Here is a 21,936-nt window from a genome sequence, read left to right as displayed (position 1 = left end):
AGGAAATCTTGAACTTTCATAAAAACCAAAATCATTGCGACCCTTGGTATACTGAAATTCAATGTGGGATATATTTTTTAAAGTTATCAGTGAGAAGAATCACTAAGAGGAATCACTAGGGAATAAAACCAACCTGGTCACATTTATTCAAAACAGAAACAACATCATGCATTTATTTGAAGGTTTCTGTGTAAATGTGCATGGCGTGAACTGTTCACCTTCAGGACATTTTCATAAAACAACATTAAATTAACTAAGTAGATATTAGGGATATGGTTTTAATGAACTTAAAAATACTTTAAAATAATGCAAAAGGTTAAATATCTTATAAAAACAGACCTGATTTTGAGTTTTTAAGTTAAAAAGAAAGCCTTCAAGTAAAAATATGGACCACAGTATAACAAGGGTTTCAAAATGTTAATAGCTTAGATTTTTAACATGCTACTAATGCTCACTCTAAAACTACACTGAGGTAGATGGTCATCATAGGATGCCCACATAGGTAGTTAAACAAAGCACAAACCTTCTGCATATGGTACGACTATCAAAGCTCTGTCAACGAATACAGTGTTTGTCAGATGCTGTGCCACAACTGCTGAGTCCGGATCATGGAACTTAACAAAGCAGACTCGGGATGAGACTGGCAAAGGCGAATCACTAAAAAATAAACAGATAACATAAAAGAAGAGAAAAATATCAGCTAAAACAGAAATGAATGATTCACAAATGACACTTGCATTCCAAAAGTAAAAGAGGCAGATAAAAATACATAACTGCACACATATTAGTTAACCAGTTCAAAAATACATGACATTTCCAATAAAGTACTACCCACAAAACTGACCGTAGCAAACTGCACCTAGACAAAAACAATCACTGTTTAAATTTACAATGCATCAAGTTACAAACAGCTTGAAACTATAAAGTCTCAGAGTTTGAACAGGTCACAAAAATGTCAACATTTATTTCATAATAACAATACCAGCCATTTAAAAATACAGGTAACAAATTAGTTTTGGCTTAGAAAACTTTTCATTACAGCTAACTTTTCAGAGTTAAAAACAAAACTTTTTCATTATGGCTAACTTTTCAGAGTTAAAAACAAAACCATTCCATTTTAGGGACATACGAATATTGTGGTAAAGTACACCTATTTGACAATGAGTTTTCTTGATCTGCTACTAAATGCCCTGTCCTCCTAAACCTACAGCATATTAAAACTCCCAGGCATTATAAATAGTTAAGGCTCTCCCACTAGAGCACTTTCACAGAGAAAAAGAAAATTAAGCACACATGGGAATAATACTACACCCCGCCCCCCAATTAGGCAAAATTTCAGTAAGCAAAGTGTCACTCCCCTCGGCAACTGCGTTCTTATATAAAACAAAAACAAGTTGCTACAGTGCAGGCAATGGTAGCTTAAAGATAAGATTAGAAAAAGAGCAGAGTTTTTGCTGTTTTTTAAAAATATAAGATGGTTAAATTTCAGCCACTAAACTCTCTGTGAAAGGGAAAGATTAAATAAACAAAGGCAGGGGTTGCCTTAACACCAAACCAAAAGCTATTTGAAAATCAATACCGTAAGGCAGTAGTAATCATGTCATCCCTGGTTTATATTAGAATCATGGCGGGAGTTGGGGGGGGGGTTGCGGAACTACAATTACATCAAGATCTCTGATGAATGAAGAACTGAGTGCTGCCTTCTTTAATTCTCCCTGACAATTTTAATATGCACCCAGGGTTCAAAGCAAAGCTGTCAATGTATGTATCACAGATATCAAAATGGACTTAAGCCATCTTGTTACAGAAGTTTACTGCAAAATGTTTTTGAAAGGATACAATGTTTTTTCAGTGTAAAGCATCACTGGTCTAAATTAACAATGTTGCACCCAGTATACTGAAAAGAATGCTGTTTCATTAGTTTTAGTACTAAAGCTATATAGCTCTTCGTATTTCTTCCCTGACATCCACATTCTTACCACTAAATTAAAAAGCTCTTTAAACGCTATCATTTTATGTTCTTAACATCTAACACAATGCCTTGGCAGGTAGTGAGTACTTAAATTTCTTAAAAAGTGACCTCTACCATTTCTTTGATACCATCTATTGTCATTTAACTAAAAGAAAAAGATAATGACTATCAAATATTAGGTTTTTAAAGAATATAAACATAACACTTCTTTTAAAAAAATTAGGGGGCTTCCCTGGTGGCGCAGTGGTTAAAAATCCACCTGCCAATGCAGGGGACACGGGTTCAAGCCCTGATCCGGGGAAGATCCCACATGCCACAGAGCAACTAAGCCTGTGTGCCACAACTGCTGAGCCTGTGCTCTAGAGCCCGTGAGTCATAACTACTGAAGCTTGGGCACCTAGAGCCCGTGTTCCGCAACAAGAGAAGCCACCGCAATGAGAAGCCTGTGCACTGCAACAAAGAGTAGCCCCCGCTCGCCGCAACTAGAGAAGGCCCACGCGCAGCAACAGAGACCCAACACAGCCAAAAATTAAATTTTTTTAAAAAAATTAGGAAAGTATGCCTACATTCTCCCAATGTATTTCTATTTACTTGGCGATCTTAAATAATTCACATTTTTTCTACCCACTCATGTCTGTGCAACATTAGTTGGCTGTATCAAACCTGTAAGTGGTGGTGAAGTAAAGATAAAATACAAACAATTTAAATATCACGGAAAAGAGAGTCACAGTAAGACAACTCAGAAGGACAAATAATTAATTTCTCTCCACTTTAAATGGTCTTGTTTAAAACCATTGCTATTTGGTCCCACAAGTATACTGTCATACTTTCTCAGTTAAAATTAATAAAAGAGATGCTAAGATAAAGAATTGATACTGGAAATTAATTTTCATACCCTAGAATTTTGTGCAAGTACCACTGCTACAAATAAGACTGTCTTTACTCCTTATCTTGAAAAATTAATATAGAAGAGGCAGTGCAGCTGAAAAGAACTGAGGAGCAAGACTGGTGGTGATATTGTCTCTACTTTCTTAAGAGTGACCTCTAAGGGTTTTTTCAGAATCTTCTGGGATGCACACATAAAATTCAGATTACTCTTCTCCATCTCAAGCCCACTGAATCTGAGAATCCCTTTTTTTTTACGGGAAGGCTCTGATTCTTAACAAGATCCGCAGCTTATACTCGTGCCTGCTAAAGTAGAACTGCTGGTTTGGGTCAGATGTTCTTTCAACCCCCAACTTAATACTGAGCTAACCATTTCTGAGCAGAGAATTTTGAGCTTATAAACAATGCATCTCCTAAACCCTGCAAAACAGCAAGTGTGTGGCAAAGCTAACAACTCTGTTGACCTCATATGCCCTTTCCATCATGTGCTCTTATTCAGTTCTAAAGAAATACAGTAAATTGCTGCATTTATTTAAAAAAATTTTAAAGGTAAACTATGTTCTTTCCCTTACCTAACTATACTAAGTTACTTATATGATCATTAAAGTATCTCTTTTTGGTCGCTGAAAAGTTAGTAATGAATTTATCTGCAGTGTTATAAGTAGCCTTCAGTTACTGCATAACTGGCATATGCATCTCAAGGATCATTACCTGATAAGGACCCCTGTTACATTCTCCACTCTGAAATCCCACTAAAATCAAACATTTGAAGAATACCTACCAGGCGTAAAAGAATGATTCCACTCACAAGTTGTTTGGCTAAATCAAGGAAATTCTGATCAAATGGCCAAAAAGAATCAAAACATTGGGGTTTGAGTAATAGTTCTGACACTAGTAGAGAGGCTTGCGTATATAGAACCTATGTGAATTTCAGTTCACTCATTTGTAAAACGGTAAAATACCTTCTTATTCTGAATATGAAAGGACTGAGCAAGATAAAATAGGAAAGCATTTAGCATACAAAAGACAAACCATGTTGAATTTTCAATATGCATTTTAAGAAAAACCAGAATCAAAGTAACCTTTTCTTTTAAAAAGGAAGAATGAGGGAACACTGACATGCTTTCAGATAGCTGTAGGTAGGGCTATCATACTGAAGAGAGGGATAGAATACTATTTCCTGTGAAGATTGTATTATCACTGGGTGAAATTATAAGCCAGCAATTTCTGGCTTAAAGGAACCAAGATATAGATGGTTCAATAATGAAACAAAGGGAGACACCTTCTTGAGGAGGTTGTCAGTGAAATGTCTGGCATAATCCCAGATCCCAGGAATTTTCCCCCCAAACAGGCATGTAGAACTGAAATTAGTTTCAGCAGGTATGTGTTGGGGCTCAGTCATGTAAGTTCTTTAAAAATGCCCCTAGAGGGCTTCCCTGGTGGCGCAGTGGTTGAGAGTCCGCCTGCCGATGCAGGGAACGCGGGTTCATGCCCTGGTCCAGGAAGATCCCACATGCCGGGGAGCGGCTGGGCCCGTGAGCCATGGCCGCTGAGCCTGAGCGTCCGGAGCCTGTGCACCGCAGCGGGAGAGGCCACAGCAGTGAGAGGCCCGCGTACCGCAAAAAAAAAAAAAAAAATTAAAAAAATTAAAAAAATAAATGCCCCTAGAGTGATGTTGATGACCCCAAGGGATCTCATTCTAGAAGAAGGGGGGAAGTCAAACTTCTAAGTTGGTGAATGGTGCTACACAGAAAAAGCAGTTAAATGAATAGAGAAGGCAGGGAGCAGGGGTGTTGTATTTTTATATAGTGTGATTAGGTGACATTTGAGCAACAAAAGAAAGCAAGTCCGTCACGGGCATATCTAGGATAAGAGTTCCAGGTGGATAAGAATACCTTTTGGGAGAAATACACACATACCCATTAAAAGAAAAAAAAAAAAAATCAAACACCAAATGTGTTTACAATCAATAGAATTTTAAGTGATCCGAGTTAATTCAATCTTATTCTACGAATAAGAGTAAATTTTTGGAGTATTTTTGGAATGATGAACCCCTTTTAGACTGCTAGGGATTCCATAGCACATTATCCCCAGCAAACTGTTGAAAACTGTAGTGAGCTTTAAAGAAATTGTCAATAAAGTATTTCCAAATTGTGCAGGTCAGATTAGCTACTGAGGCTTAAATTAGTTAAAAAAACAACAAAAACAACAAAGTTAAAATGAACAAAAGCATCTACATTCACACTATTCAAACTGGAAAGGCCACTAGCAGTGTAACATTCACTATATTGTTACCTTATGCATTTTCAGAAGAGAAAATGATCTGTATGTGGGAGCATATATGAAGGAGTCAAAGAGAAAAAGTGTGTCAATATTTATCTATTCCTCCCAATATAGGGGAAAGAATCCTCTTAATGCATAGCACCCCAGATCATGTTACCTGGTGCACAAAACTCTCCTGGTTATAATGGAACCACTCCTTTGACTACAAATCAAAAGCCAGACTCTGTTCCATCATGACTCCCTTTAAGATATGGACCATGTGTTAGGTAAAAGATCCAGTAAACTTCCCACACTTCTTTGTCATCTTTTTATAAAAGTATCATAAAAAGAACACTTTCGAAATAAAAGCATTTTACAGTCAGCACCTATAAAGAAGTTCTTAATGACCTGCTGGACCAGAAATAATTTTTTCATAAATAAATCCAGTATCTCACATACTTTGAGAAACAACATGATTACAATCAAGTCACCGATAATAATCAGATGTGTCACTTTTATTTTCTGCCATTTTACTGTTTATTAATTTCACTAATAATTTAACAAAGGGTATGTTGTGAGAAGATAACAGCAAAACATCTATAAGTTTCTATTATGAAAGCTATTTGTCCTTCATTGTCAAAGCAAATTTCTGTTCAAAATAACTGTAACAAAAACATGTTTGTTCCCAGACTTCTACACTTCATGTAAATTACTCTGAAATCTCCCTCCACATGTATATTCCCTCAAAATTAAAGACAACACAACACTTGCAAACAATAATCATCTGAAAATACTTCAAGTAGAAAGTGATGAAATACAGTAATACTTAAATACCGCAGTATGATCAACTTCCATTAATTATTTGAGAAGTGTACAGAGGTTAACGATTTATTACATCCACAACGGTGGCTTCCTTGAGGATTCCAATTTCCTGTTTAGAACTTAAGTGACATCATAAAACTCTTACGGTACAGCGGGTACTGAGTACCCACTGACAGTAAAATCTTAATTTTCACTTTTCCCAAAGAGCACTGGACTGTTTTATTATTTCAAATTTTTGCTCTAATATTTACCACATTTTGTCATAGCTTAATTTTTTTCTTTACAATTACTGCACTCATTCAATACTTTTGTGATACAAATAAGAAATGACAGTAGGATAAAAACAAAAACCACATACCCCAAATTAAAAAGTTTAACATTCTACAGAATTCCTTCTGAAGAACAATTCTGAAATATAAATATGTACATTATTTAAACAAAGGAAAACCCAAGGTTTCAGCTATAACTCATTCTCTCATTTTAAAAACTACTCAGGCTCACTGAATTAACTGTCTGTCCAAACGAGTATTAACTCTGAATTATGTTCACTGGGTCAGAATCACTGAACAATATTTAGCATTAAGTGAACAACAGCCTATAAAGTTCAATATCAAATTAACAGATGAATATTTTTGTTACTTTCCAAAGAATTCAAACATTTGTTTTTTATAAAGAAATTAACCTATATACAAAATACATCCAGTGGGCAGTTTGTCTTGATTTAAGTGCCCAAAGAACGACCACGCTGGCACAATTTAAGGAAAAAGAAAAAAAAAAAGATTAGAAGCGTCTCCTAATCCCCCAAAACCCTGGCCCTGCCTCTCTGCATTATTAATAGGCCTAATGCACAGATTGCTTGCATAAGTAAACGCAATAGCCAACCTCAACTAAAGCAGACCAGCCCAGGGAAGCATGAACAAGGGCCTGCAGGAAATGCTGTGCGTTAGGCCCAGGATGAGGAGGAGTTAGCAAAAACCGTGATGGTGGACGATACTCACTCAGGCGGGAAGAGGCGCAGTTCGTCGATCTTCCCTAGGAAACCGAAGAGGGTCCGCATCTGCTCAGAGCTAGCGCTCGGGGAGACATTAGTCACCTGGATTACCTCGGTGCCGCCGCCTCCGCCGCCGCCGCCGCCGCCCCCCGGCCCGCCGCTGGGGCCCGGGCCCGCAGTGCTGGGGACGATGGTAGTGTTGCTCATGGCGCTACTCGCGTACTCGCTCCTGCTTTAACACATCAAACACACAACAAACAGTGAGAGGGAGGGGGAAGAGGAACCGGTTCGCCGGAGAGGGGACAGGACGGTGTCCGAAGCTGCAGCCGCTGCTGCCGTCGCCGCCGTTTCTCCGCCCCGCCGGTCGCCGCGGGGAACGAAGAGGCCGCGCGAGCTCGACACCACGAGAAAACAAACGGCCTCCCCCACCTCGTTCCAACCACCTTACTCTCGGCCCGAGCTCCCCACAATGCCTTGCGGCGCAAGGGCGCGTCACCCTCGGCTCCGCCCCGTGCCGGCCCAGCAAGCCTCACTCACAGCAGGAGAAACTCGAGGGCCCGCGGTCTCGTGAAAGGAGTCATCTCCATCCCTCTCTGCTCCCTTTTTTTTTTAAAGACAAGAAAAGTGGAAGGCGTTAACTTTTTTTTTTTTAAAGCAAGCCTCCACTCCCCGGCAAAAAACTGCATGCACACTTTAGCAACTATTCTTATTAAAAATGCCCACGATATTTATTTCTTTGTACAGAGTATCTTCTACAGATCTGTCCAGTTACTAATGAAATTTACACCCTAGCTATCAAGATTTTCCTCCCTACCACTATAAAATTTTCTAAATCTTTACACACACCTTTGTAACACTGAATTTGTGACGAATTTGCTTTCCCACTAAAATCTTAAAATATATTTTAATGTTACACTCACTAGTGCTTTATAAGCTAATTTCACAAATTCACTCTTTTACACTTGATCTTAGTCAAAAGGCCTAGAAGCGATACAAATTCATTTTAAAGAACATTTTACAGTACCTAAATATGTACAAGTATGTGATCTAAAATTTCTACAGAAAAACCTGCTTTACATGCATATTCTTGCTTAAAATAATTTTGAAGCTTTTGATCATAAAAAGATCCTTGCCTAATTTTTCAACCTCATGTGAATTATTCTCCCACTTTCATCCAGTGTTATCCAATGACTTGCAGTTCCCAAACCTGACAAAATCTTTTATTTCACAGTGCCTTTACACAAATTATTAATGACCTCCCTCATTTTATCTAACTGCTATCCCCCATAGGGCCTTCCTTGCCTCACTGACACAACTGCAAGCAGAGTTAGGGTTTCCTTCTCGCCACTCAACAACAGAGGTACATATATTTGTTATACTGACATGTCCCCCACAAAGCTCTGAGTTTTCTGGGTCAGTTTAGGACCTAGCACAATGTCTGTCACATAGTCAATGCCCAATAAATGTGCTGAACACATGCACAAATATGTCTTAATGACTGTCATTTATTCTAAGACGACTGTTAAAAAATTTACTTGATCCTAAATATTTCTGGAGGCCAAAATCTGAGGACGTATACAATATTTTCTTTAGTAAATACTTCTATGGAATAATGCAACTGAGAGTGTAATTTGTTAGCGATTAGAAACTAAAGTTACTGAGAGCCAATTGGCTAGGTTTTCTTACTAGTTACATCATTTCTGCTAGTTCTCATACAAAGGGATGGGTAGGTTGAATATACACCTAGCAAAATTACAAATTACAATTAACTGCATGTCATTCATAAATGTGTACCTGTGAATATAAAAGATGCCAGATAATTAATTTTCTTATTTTGAATCAGACATATGTCACTGTCAAATACAGATTCTTAACAGTTTGATAAAGTTAATTAGTATATCAGTACCCACAAAATGAAGGCCTCCACAGTAGCCCAGCCCACGTAACAAATCTAAACCTAAGTCAGCCAGCACTTACAGGAAACACCTGTCAAGGAAACCTAACAGCAAATCGCAATCTTCCAACTCAGTTTTAGCTAGATTACCGTGCCCTAGAATATAGGACCTGCTAGCCTTATGAAGAAATTCTCCACCTCTTGGCCAATGCTTCTTCTAATTCTTTATACAACTCCCTCTTGCCCAAAATCCCTTGTGAAGAGTGCTCCATGCTTGCCAGGCACTGTACTCTCCCAATCCATGGATTGTTTTCCTTTGAATAAATGGCATCAAACATCTTACTAAATTGTTTCAGTTTTGTCACTTGATATGTTTAACTCTTATTAGAAGTGGCTATGATGTTCTATGACAAAAGGGCAAATAATACAGGGGCAGGGTTCATGCCTGTCTTTTTTTTTTTTTTAATGTTAACATCTTTTTATTCTCTGTGGTGGATACACAGAAATCTTTTCTATTATTCCACACTTTTCTGTATGTTTGACATATTACATAATTAAAATTACAAATTCAAGCCAAAGAAAAACATAGTTCTGTGATAAGATAAATCTTTTAAGTCCTCAGAAACCAGGTTATACATAAAAACTTACTGAACACACAAATAGATGGTGCTTCCATATGGAGAAACAGTGGCAAAAAAAAATCGTTCTAATAAGGAGGATTTCTGAATATTTTACTTTCAAATCATCTAGCAGCTAAAAAAAAATACTGGACTTACAGCCAGAAGACTGGCTTAAAATAAAATACTACCTTGTTATTAATTAAGTGTGATTTGAGGAAATTTCACTTCACTTCTAAGAACCTACTTCAGTCAAAAGCTGAGTGAGGAGCTGAATCATAATTTTGAAGATCCTTTTAGGTCTAATAAATAGATTAAATAACTAGGTACCTACCTTGTGTTATTATTGTCTGTTTCCCATAGAAATGAAATAGCTAAAGGCAAATAACTAATATATGAAAGCAAATAAATGTATCCAATCTATACTAGTATTAAATCACTTTAGGTTTATTTAGGCTCCCAATTGAACAAGACTATAAAAAGTACAGAACCTGGACACAAGTATCATGCCTGTCTTATTTACTTTAACCCCAGTATCATGAAAATGTTAAAAAAAAAAAAAAAGCCTCACAAATTCCTTCAAATATTATTATGCCCCTGCTATGTTTCAGGATTTTCCTAGCCCCTAGAAATACAGCAGAGAAAAAAGATAGGCAATGTTCTGATCTCATGAAATGCCAGGTTCGGTATGGCAAATTCTCAATACAAAAACAAAGACGTAAGGGAGTAATGTGCTGTGATGAAAATAAACCAGGATAGGAAATGGGGGAGAAGGTGTTATCTGAGCTGAAACTTTATTAAAAGGAGGAAGCAAAGCAATCCAAGCAGAGGAAATAGCCAATTAGAAAGGTACTCAGGGTGAGAATAAGTTTGAAGCTTTCAAGGAAAGTAGGAAGACCATTTTCTTTGTTGATTAAAAGCTTTACAGTTTATATTTCAGAGAGAGACTTATAAGAAAATCCTGTATCATGTGGAAAGTGAAGTGAAAGAAGCATGCACAGGGAAGAGCCACCTGCTTATTTTTGGGAGTGGGTTTGGGAAGGCTTCCAGTTATATTTGAATGAAAATTATTACCAATCTCACTTATGGTTGATGCTATTTCCAAAGCAAAAAGTAACCTGTCATTTTGGCCTCTTTAGTCATATTATGGCCTATTAGTCATGTTTGGCCTATACATGCATATTATAGTGCATAATTTCTGATAGGCTTTTGAAATATGAAAAATAAGATTCCCGATAGTAGTGCCCTATTGCTCACAGGTGGGGAACTGCTACTACCACCACACTTCTAAGAAAAATTTAAAGAGGTGCTTGATATTGGAAAGAAAGTCTCTCAAAGAATATTAGAGAATACTACTTTATGCAAATCCTCAAAACAGTACCAATCCTATCAGTTATAATGAACAAGCTTTAGTTCTTTCCAGTATCAAGGTTCTAAAAGATCTCATGTATAAAAGAATGAAACTACACCCCTATCTTATACCACTCACAAAAATTAATTTGAAATGGACTAAAGACTTAAATGTAACACCTGAAACAATAAAACTCCTAGAAGAAAACATAGGAAAAACGTTCCCTGATGTAGGACTTGGGAACGATATTTTGAAAGTCGAAAGCATAAGCAACAAAATTAAAAATAAACAAGTGGGACTACATCAAACTAAAAAGCTTCTGTACAGCAAAGAAAACCATCAACAAAATAAAAAGACAACCTATGGAATAGGAGAAAATATGTACAAACCATATATCTGATAAGGGGTTAATAACTAAAATATACAGGGAACTCCAAAACACCTCACATCTGTTTGAATGACTAGCATTAAAAAGGCAAGAGATAACAAAAGTTGAGGAGGACGTGGAGAAAAGGGAACCCTTGGGCACTACTGGTAGGAATGTAAATTGGTGCAGCCACTATGGAAACAGAAACACCATGTTGAGATGTCTGTATCCCCATGTTCATAGCAGCATTATAGCCAAGACATGGAAAGCCAAGACACAATAGCCAAGACATGGAAAGTGTCCATCGATGGATGAATAAAGAAGTTATATCTAAAAAACAAAGAAACAAACAAAACTAAACTCACAGAAAAAGAGATCAGATATGTGGTTATCAGAGGTGGGGGTGAAGGGAGGGAGAATGAGAAGAAGGTGTTCAAGTGGTACAAACTTCCAGTTATAAGATAAATAAGTACTTGTGATATAATGTATGACATAAGTATACTTAACAATGCTGGATGATATATATGAAAGTTTCTGAGAGAATAAATTCTAAGCATTCTCATCACAAGGAAAAAGGTTTTTTTCTTTTATTTTCTATCTATATGTGATGATGGATATTAACTAATTTTGTTGTAATCATTTCAAGATATAGGTAATTAAAATTGTGATGCTGTACACTTAAAACTTATACAGTGCTGTATGTCAATTATATCTCAATAAAACTGGGAAAAAGAACAATTGCAATAAAGATATTTCTAAGGAAAAGAAAAAGACCTCATGTATTTAAATGGAAATTCTTTAATTAAAAGATAGAATAGCCACAGGTATGTACAATAACTCTACCCACTGGACACCATGTTCCCAGTTGGGTAAGTCAACTTACCTGTTACTGTTAGCCACCTTTGTTCACACTACTGGAAAAGATTGTAGAGTCCTCTACATCAGGGGTTCCCAATCCCCTGGCCACACGGCTACGGGTTCATGGCCTCTTAGGAACCAGGTCGCACAGCAGGAGGTGAGCAGCAGGCAAGGGAGCGAAGCTTCATCTGTATTTACAGCCGCTCCCCGTTGTTTGTTGTTCGCATCACCACCTGAGCCCCGTTTCCTGTCAGATCAGCAACGGCATTAGATTCTCATAGGAGTGCAAACCCTACTGTGAACTGCGCATGCGAAGGATCTAGGTTGCATGTTCCTTATGAGAATCTAATGCCTGATGATCTGAGGTGGAGCTGAGGCAGTGATGCTAGCACTGGGGAGTGGCTGCAAATACAGATTATCATTAGCAGAGAGGTTTGACTGCACAGAGACCATAATAAGTCAATTGCTTGCATACTCATATCAAAACCCTATCAGTCAGTGGCAAGTGACAATTAAGCTGCATCTTACAGAGTAGACTGGACATAAGCAACACACTTCAGGTGTCACTGTCTCCCACTACCCCCAGATGGGACCACCTAGTTGCAGGAAAACAAGCTCAGGGGTCCTGAGCTCAGGGGTCCTGATTCTGCATTATGGTGAGTTGTATAATTATTTCCTTATATATTACAATGTAATAATAATAAAGTGCACAATAAATGTAGTGTGCTTGAATCATCCCGAAACCACCCCTCCCCCCCCACCCCCCAACCCCTGGTCTGTGGAAAAATTGTCTTCCATGAAACCGGTCCCTGATGCCAAAAAGGTTGGGGACCGCTGCCGTAAATTGACATAATTTTGCAAATCTGCACAAGCAACAGGTCTTTTACCAAATTAGTTGTTAAGCAGCTCTTTCCCTCTACCAAATATACTGTTTGAGGACAGGGAAGGCAATGTATTCATCTCTGTGTTTCTGATATCCAACAATATTTTACTGGAACAAAGTAAGCATTTGACAAAAACTTACTTACTGAGTATCATCTGTGTGCTAGAAGCTTTACAAATGCCTTACACAATCTACTCAACAAAGGCTTGGTGAATGAAGGCAGGAATGCATTTGTTAGATTTACAAGGAAGTTTGGTTGAGAAACTCTCAAAGTATTTGGCTATACATTTTCCCCCCATAGCTATAGAAAGCAGTAAGAAAAACATGGGAAATAAATCACTGCTTACAAACCATAACTTAAAAAAAACAAACTTACCTGCAGATCTGTTTTGTTTTTCTACTTCTACAAATTAGGTAATTGTATTTCTCTTCTATTTCTATTAATTGGATGATTCTATAATGATTAGTATCTACTTCAAAATCATAATTATAAATCCCACACTCCCTTTTCTGCTCCATCTAAAACGAAGGGGAGAGACTAAAGGATAAGTCAGCATTAGGGGGCTAATGGACAGAATGATGGACAGACACACACCAGAACAGAAAAAGTCTACTTACTTCCAAATACTTGTTTTGTTAACTTATATTGTCTGTCAATAGCAGAAATTCTATATCTACATTTTAAAATTGACAGCACAGGGTCTGTGAACACCTTGAAACTGTGGGCAAAAATCTGTATTTTTCATTTTATTTTTCAAAGTTTGTTTTTATGATTAACATAGAAAAGGAGTTAGAGCATTAGGATACTATTGCCTAAAGCCACATGCACAGTACTCTCAACTGTGGTCCATACAACCACAATCAATTTATTTGTAACAGATTTATTGGCGTTTGGATTGAATAGGGTCAACAGAAATATTTGGAGGGGAAAGCTCCAGGTACTGACTACTCACTACCTATCCTCTATGTTATATGAGAATTTTTTACTCTCAACTGAGAAAAGGCCATTTGAGGGACTGCTTCATAATCTTAAAAAAAAAGTGAAAAAAAAATCCAGTACTTATATGTATCTTTATTCTAAGTAAATAGTTTCAAGCATTTTAATACTAGAGAGTTTTCCCTGATCAAGGAATTAGACATCTGTACAATTTGAGCTCTTTTTCCCCTTACGCTATAAAATTAACTTTCTCATCATGAAGGAAAATTATTTCTAAAGAGTCTTATGAAACTGGTAAAACTGAAAGTGTACTCAACTCAGTAATTTGAGGATCTACATTAACTGAATGCTTTTAAAATGTGCTTTAATCCTCACAACACTTAAAAGGTGCTACAGTGATTAAGAATGCAGGCCTAGAGTCAAACCAAAGGGGCTCTGCCACAATTAAGGTATTTGCAATCTTTGGCTCATTACTTTGTGCTTCAATTTCCTCATTTGAACAATGAGGATAATAATAATTTCCAACTCACTGGGTTCTTTTCTGGATGAAGTGAGAATACAAATGCTTAGAAAACATAAATATCAACTACTATTATTATCCCTAATCTACAATTTAAAAACTTTCAGTTTGAAAAATGTTTACCTCAACTGTGTTCCACTTTATACCATCACTCTATTTTAGGCTAGTATCTTGGACTATTACTACTTCATCATTTACATGAAAGATATGAATCAAGAGTTAATTTATACAGTGAGAGGAGTTTCTTAAGATCCCACATTTTAATATAGGCTTTTGGTGGCATATATTTTTTTAAAAAGATTATAAAATAATAAATGCAAAATGTAAAATATTAAAACTATATGTGTAAAAAAGTAGAAGTCCCTCATTCCCATTCCCCATGCATGTTCTCAACTACTGTTAACAGGCAATGTGAACCTCAATTTCCTTACGTGAAAAATGGAGATAATGATACCACTTAAAGTTTTTAAGATTAGAAACATTATGGATATGAAACACCTAGCACAGTGCCCAAGACATAGGTACTCAACAAATGCTTTATACCATTACAAGAAAGTCTGTGTTCCACTTCCTCTTCTCTTCAACAGGTGAATAATAACAATAATACTTCTGGTCTAACCTTAGAGCATTACCGTCAAATGTGAAAATACTTCGTAAGTGGTAGTAAACATGTGAAGTATACTATTATTAGATGCTCTTTCTCCTTTAAGAGGCTGCTGCAATGGAAACATGATGACAGATTTCAGATTTTCATATTCATTTTGTTCCTAAAGCAGCACTTTACCAATAGCACGTGTAGATAGATGACAGCTAAACAAAACATTCCTTTTTTGATAAAACACAAATGCTTCATGGAAAACTCTTGCTAGGAAGGCTTCAATTACTTTTCCGTATTTTTAGAGCAAGATTGCTATTCTAATTTTCAAAAGACAAACAACTCCACATATGCTTGATCAAGCTTAAAAGTACTGTGAAAAAAAAAAAGTACTGTGACATGGGTTGGAGCAACAGACTATCAAATAACCAAAGCACCGATTAAAAAAAAAAGCAAAATATTAGTAAATACACAAAACAATCTGAATTTTTGATACACGCTAAAGCGAAAGGCCACAATGCTTTTTTCCTTCAATTTCCATCTCAGCCACTTTTAACTATGAACTGCAGTTAGTTTCAAGCCACAATTAGCTCATGGTGAAGTCTAAAGCACGTGGAGACACTGATCAAATAATTATTTTGAAGGAAGGAAGAGATAGTGGAAAGGTAACTTTTTAGGAAACGAGGAATCAAAAGAGAAGCAAAAAGGTCAGGAGCTCTATAATGGAAAAATATCAAAGCTTTATTAACGGCAGATAAATTTAGTGATGAGTGCAAAACATGTATCTCTACAAAGATGAAGAGCAAAAGCTCTGGGTTCACAGATTTGCACTGTGGAGACCAAGTATTTAAATGTTCACTAGTATTTCAACCCCCCCAATAATAGTACCCAAATCACCTAAGTATATGTAACTGTGATATTTTAAAGGATGGAAAAAAAAAATGATGTAGAAAAAAAGTAGTGGACACTCTTGAAGGTATTTTGAAAGTTAAGCTAATATTTTTCTTAATTGCGAGTATAAATACTCCACCTCCAAATTTAACAAATTTTTAAATAAAAATCTATCAATTGTGAATGTCAACAAACTATCAAATTATTACTATTTCCCCCGTATCAACTTCAGTTGGTACTAAGAATAAAGTCTCAGGGGCCATATCTTGTCTCATTAAAACTGTTGGGGACGTTTGCTTATACAGAACTTTTACCATGTATAATTATTTAATGTCTCTTTTTGAAGTATTGAGCAAATGGAGTTGCAAGCCAAATCCATTTGAATAAAAATGTTGGCAGGGGTGATATAAAGTCAAATTTTAAAATAGTGGATTTTGATTAAAATGATTTTTCTTTAAACAGATTTATTTGGTACTGGTTTTGTATCTGTTAACACAAAGAAAGGATAGTATTATGAAGTACATTCTCAGATTTGGTGCCCTAATTTTATCTCTGTATAACTTTACTACTTTAAACAAATTCATAAAACCTATACAATTGATGTTAAAATTAAGACTTGAAATCACATAACACATTAATCTTGGAAAAACGATCAAGAAAACAGCTATTAAATGTTAGAAGTAAGAATCACTAGGGATAATGGGAAATATTTTCAGCTGATTTTAGAAAAAGAAATAATACCATAAGTGCTTTTTATTTAGTGACATAAGCGACTGCTTTATAACCACCACCTGTGTTTTAGCTTTTTTTTAACAGACTATAAACAAACAAAAAAACTAAAAGTAATTAAGATAAAAAAACTTTAAAAAAAACTACTTCTTCCACTTCATGTGAAAAACATTAGCAATGTAAAAGCCTTTTTGTAAGAGGAAAGTAAAAATATTTTCCTAAAGCTAGTGGACTGTAATCCTTTTACACTGAAAGTAGAGAGAAACAGAAGACAACATTTATATCAAATATTAAACCTCCTAGAGCAAGCTCACTGCTTCCTAATTCAAAAGTAAGAAAGGGAAGCACAGGGAACATACAAAGGATGTACAAATGAATAATCTAAAATAAAATGCACCGTCTCCAGAAAAAATTACCACACAAAGTTCCAATGACAACAGAATACAATTCAAAGCCACATTTGAAACTATGAATAAATAGGCAAAATATGTACTACCTTCAAGGAAACAGCATGTTTTCTACTGACTACTTTTAAGTTGGCAGTTATAAGCCTAAATGGAAATCAAATGGGCAAAATGCAATTTTCAAAGGAAACTAAAGATGTGTAACAAGCACCATTAAAGTTGAATATTTAAAACACGATGAGTCCATGTGCAATATAATTTTGCTCTCAATTTTGATAATTCAAACCAACTTATTTACAGAGTAAGGACAAACACAGAAAGAAAACTTTGAATAATAAGCATATAAGAATGTAAAAAATTCAACTCAAAGAATACTTAATAAGCAATATATGTTAGGTCCAACAGCTCCAGTCAATAATGACAGTGTTAAAAAGTAGAATGTTCTCTCAATAAATAACGTTAGCATAAAACAGCAGTTCTCACAGATAAGGCAATGTTCTGAAAGGTGAACATTATACTGATTCAATAGAGGCTAAATCTAAATCTCCTATTTTACAGAAAAAGAAAACTTCCTAGAGATGTTTGCAATCAAATTCACTTTGCTCCTGATGACATTAAAAAAAATTGTGCTCAAAAATTTGCACAAATTAATACCATTTTCCTTTGCCACAATTTCTCAATTTGCCTCAATAAATTCATCTTACCAATTGTAGCTTTCAATTTTGAAAATATTTAACATGTAGCAATGTTCATAATAACACAGCCATGTTTTAAAATGTCTTATTAAATTTTAATGGTAGTGATAAGCTGCTCTATCTTACTTTGATAAATCATACTTTCCGTTATGAAACAGAACAGCATTCTTTGGCCGATACAATTCTTAGGGTCAATGTATTTTTGGTTTCTTCACTTTCTGTTTTCATTTAGCAAATCTAGAAGAGTGAAACCTTCCATACTTTAATAAAATGAATATAATAAACAGTAGCTAGGCAAATTCTGTTACAAATGGCAGCTATGCAGTAGTCTCCAGCCCCTACACAGGAGATATCCGTTTCATATTATTTTAATAATCCATCTTTTTTTTAAAAGAAACAAATACTTCAACTTCAATGCTCATGTTGAAAAAGGTTCGGATCTTTTGTTTTAATGCATTCTTTCGAAAGTAATACAATGAATATACAGTGTTAATTCCCACGAATATAACTATATATAATTACACTTTCTCATAAAGAAGCTCAATTAAGTTGATAAGCTTTCAGTTTGCATGAGTTTGAGATGAAACATGATTTTCCTGATTGCATGAGGTAATAATTTTCACCCTCACTTGTTCAATCTGCACTTGCTACAGAGGTACAATACACAGTGTAATACAGATATATACTTGTAAAATTTTTATACATGTCAGTTTGTTATCTATTGAAGTTTACCACAAGAGTGCAGTCACTTGGATTTTTCAGAATTACTCTGCCATTAATCAGGACATGCTTCTCTTATACAAAATCCAACAATGTTTCAACATAATACTATAATTAAATGTCAATAATGAAATATTTAACTTCAAGTAGAAGCACAATAAATCAAAAAACTGTATCTTCCTTATAATTAAAAAAAAAATTGAACTAAAGAAGAATCTATTGTAGGGGGAGAGGTGGCTACTGTAAAATTTTACACTTGAGTAAATAATCTTCCAAAGGTAGGCTGCTACATCCTACAAAAGAGAAAAAGGGTTTTCTCTAGTAAATAATTACCTCCTAAAACATAATTGAAGTCTCCCTAAAAATGGTTCGAAGACAAATGTTGAAAATGGTGAAATAAAAGCCACTAGGGAAATCATAATGATTAATAAGAAAGGTTTTAGAGAGAGAGATCCATCTAGGTTCAAAGGCCTGGTCATACCACTTATAGAAACTTACGACTTTTGGCAAGTTTCTTAATCCTTTTTAGCCTTAATTTCTTCACCTGTAAAATTGATCCTTGTGCTAAATAAGAGAGAGTAAAAGAGGTATTATCAGCACTGAGCCTGATACTTAGGGCCCAATAAGGTAACTATAATGATTATTGTCAAGACAAGCTTGGGTCGGGGGGTGTTTATTAGCGACCTTGCAAAAACTGCTATGTTCCTTGCTTTAAAACCCACTCTGTTTGATAGTGTAATTACTGGTAGTTTTCTGCTGTTCACTTTCAATGCAAAGGACTCCATAGAATTAAGAAGAAAAATAATCGAGGGGGTCAGGGTTTAGAAACCTAATTTTACGGCTGGCAAGAACGTGGACTCAGGCAAAACCGTGTGCGCTGCAGAATTTGTTAGCTGGCCGTCATATTACCTTTTAATTATCCTAATGATCCCCAGCCGAGCTGATGGGGAGTTAAAAGGATATCTCCAGGGGAAGGCTTTTTAAAACAAAATTACTTTAGGCAAAACAAAAGTCTAGCACCCAGGACAATACTAAAGAGGATGAGTTATTAATTACTTATTGAATGACTCACTAAAGCTGTATATTTCAGGCAGAAACTAACTGTCCAAGATATACGACTTACTGCACAAAATTTTCATTTTCCATTCTGAACTGGATGGAATCCGTTTCCTCACCAAGCTCTCAATATTTAAAACTTCATCTTTGCTTAATTATTTCAAAAAACCCGAATGAGATAGGAAATTATTAACCCTACATTAATGAAAAAGGAGTGAGCTTTAAAAGCTGTCAAGTAAACTGTCTAAAGTTACACAGTTTGTAAGCTACAGAAGGACCTGGGATTCGAACTCGTAGCTCTCGGGCTCCGAAATCTAAGCTTTTCTCGCTACACTCAAGCTTGCGCTTCCACTTGGCTTCCCTAAACCGTCCGGTAGAGAGAACGTTCATTATGAAGCTTTTTTTTTCTTTTTTCTTTTTTTGTGTTTCCTTCTCTGTTGCCAACCCTTCCATTTCACACTACCTCCTATGTTGGGCTACGAATTCCATACAACAACAATCGAGGTGCACTAAGGCTAGGAGTCGGAGTATAGACCCAAAGAACAGAAATTGGTTTTACTTCCTACGCGGAATGGAGGTCTGGCGCCAGCACCAAAAGCGACAAACAGGCAGGGGTCCAGAGAGGCTGCAGACCGCGCCCAGGTCTCAAGTTTTAGTCAAGGCCCACGTTCCGGCCAGGCGAGGGGAGCAGAGAAGGTTATCCTTTCTTGACACCCTCGCCGCCGCGGGAGCACAGAAGAGTAGGTTGGAGTCTCAGTAATAGTGCCCACAATAAATTCAAACCCCCTCTTCAGCCCGTTAAACGCACTTACTTGAGCGAAGTAATTTCCAAGACACAAGGCCGGCACCGGCAACGGGAAGGGCCCCTCGGTCCTCCTGCCCCAGACGCTGGCGGTGACGACAGCCGAGCCGCGCCGCCGAGAGCGAAGGCCCAGCGCACGGAGCGCGCGCTCCCGACAGGGGCTGGGCGGCTCCGCGGCGCCACCTTTAAGCGTCACTGGTGGGGCTCTGCTTCTGAACACCCGGGTTCGAACATGTCGCGGCTGAAGGGAGTAGCTGGGCGGGATCCCCGAGCGGGGTTCCGAGCTGAGAGGAGAGACCGCGGTGCCTCCGTACCCCAGGGGCTATTAAAGGCGGCGAGGAAGAGCGGGCAGTTAAACCTGTCGGGCCGCAACCTCAGTGAAGGTAAGATCCAGAGGTACGACCCGATTGTGCGACCTCGCAGAAAGCACTTGCCCCACGTAGCCTCCCTTTCCTCTGGCCTGGGTTGGCCGCCTTTTGCCCAGGCTCCTAGCCAGGATCCCGGTGCTCGAATTCAGGCACTCATAACATTTCCACTGGTTCGGTCAGCTCGTTCGGTTCCTCCTTTCGCTCCAGGAGTGTCTGGTGCAGGGAATGTGCTGGGAATACGGTCAAAATTTAAACGGGTTGCTTTCTGGGATTCCTGCATTCTATGGAATAACAACATAATGTTTGACTAAATTAGCTATCAAGTGATGGGCACATGCTTTGTTTCTTTGGCCCTCTGTTCCTCCTCTTAATTTAATCACTTAGGGCAGTTATCAGCGCTAAAATTCTGTATTTTATCTGCTCCTTTGTGAACTAAGAGTGAATGTCACTGTTCTCTATCAAGACCATTTTCTGTGTGCAACTGGACAGGAGGAAATACAAGGAATAATGAACATTATCCTAAATTGAAGATCAAGATGGATGCCATACTGAGTGAATTTGGGGCCATCCTGAAAATCTGGTAAAGATAAAAAGCACAAATCTGGACACCATGAACGAATAATAACCAGATGCTCTTCTGATTTTCTGTTGTATACGGGAGGGAGTGGGAAGTGGGGAGAGAGAGATTATGGCATTCCTCCTGTTTTCCTCTACTTATATTTAGGTTTAAGGCTACCTGGGATTAAAAGCTTCCATTTCCTTGTAATGATTGCTTTTTTTATTGTGCCATGTATAGAGTTGACCATGCAAGCAAATACTTGCTGAATGAATGAAAGGGTATATGACAAAATCTCTGCTCTACCTAGAAAAGCTTTTAATCAATGGGGACATTAGTATTCTAAAACTACAGATGTGCATATACACTTGCTTTTTCCAAAGCCTGGAACTTTCTACATGATACCTGACTAGGGTTCACTCTGCTTCCTGTAGGACTCTGCTCAGATAGGCCCTTCCTAACTACCCTATCTAAATACCATTGCTAACGTGTATTCTCTGTTTTTTAATAGCATTTATTACTATCAGAATTTATATTATATATTTGTTTATTGTCTTCTATCCTCTGCTAGAGTATTAGTTGTATGTGGTCAAGAAGCTTTGTTTTATTAATTGTTGTGTCCCTAACACTCAAAATAGTGCTTAGTACATAGTAGATTCTTATTAAACATTTGTGGAAGGAATAAGTAAATGAATGAGTACTCCCAAATACTAAGTGTGTGCTGGAATGTACTTATTGATTGGATCCAGATGGTTTAGTCT

At 37.0% G+C, this 21,936-nt stretch overlaps 2 protein-coding genes across 22 annotated transcripts in view; one reads left to right on the top strand and one right to left on the bottom strand.

The window, feature by feature from the left end:
• The window catches only part of SRSF11 (serine and arginine rich splicing factor 11), a 55,838-nt gene extending 35,473 nt beyond the window's left edge, over positions 1–20,365 (bottom strand). For 7 of the 21 annotated variants that reach the window (XM_027114062.1, XM_027114065.1, XM_027114067.1 and 4 more), the window contains exons 1-2: positions 6,940–7,405; positions 524–657 (exon numbers count right to left, since the gene is read on the bottom strand). Coding sequence is in view for 11 of the 21 variants with exons in the window: in XM_027114054.1 (XP_026969855.1) it covers positions 524–657; positions 6,940–7,139 (334 nt within the window). In the remaining 10 variants the exon portion in view is untranslated. Of the gene's footprint in view, positions 1–523; positions 658–6,939; positions 7,406–7,469; positions 7,533–12,044; positions 12,267–20,261 lie in introns of those variants that run through there. The other 14 variants (XM_027114052.1, XM_027114056.1, XM_027114058.1 and 11 more) reach the window with 11 other exon arrangements.
• A 72-nt stretch (positions 20,366–20,437) lies between these two features.
• The window catches only part of LRRC40 (leucine rich repeat containing 40), a 55,887-nt gene continuing 54,388 nt past the window's right edge, over positions 20,438–21,936 (top strand). The window contains exon 1 of the mRNA XM_027114044.1: positions 20,438–20,634. Within this exon, the coding sequence (XP_026969845.1) occupies positions 20,484–20,634 (151 nt within the window). The 5' untranslated portion in view covers positions 20,438–20,483. The remainder of the gene's footprint in view (positions 20,635–21,936) is intronic.

This window comes from Aethalodelphis obliquidens, unplaced genomic scaffold (genome assembly GCF_003676395.1).
Source record: "Aethalodelphis obliquidens isolate GAN/ISIS:26980383/991018 unplaced genomic scaffold, ASM367639v1 scaffold13, whole genome shotgun sequence".
Taxonomy (NCBI): Eukaryota; Metazoa; Chordata; class Mammalia; order Artiodactyla; family Delphinidae; genus Aethalodelphis; species Aethalodelphis obliquidens.
Note: the sequence above shows the minus strand (reverse complement) of the source record. Positions and strands in the feature narration are given on the sequence as shown.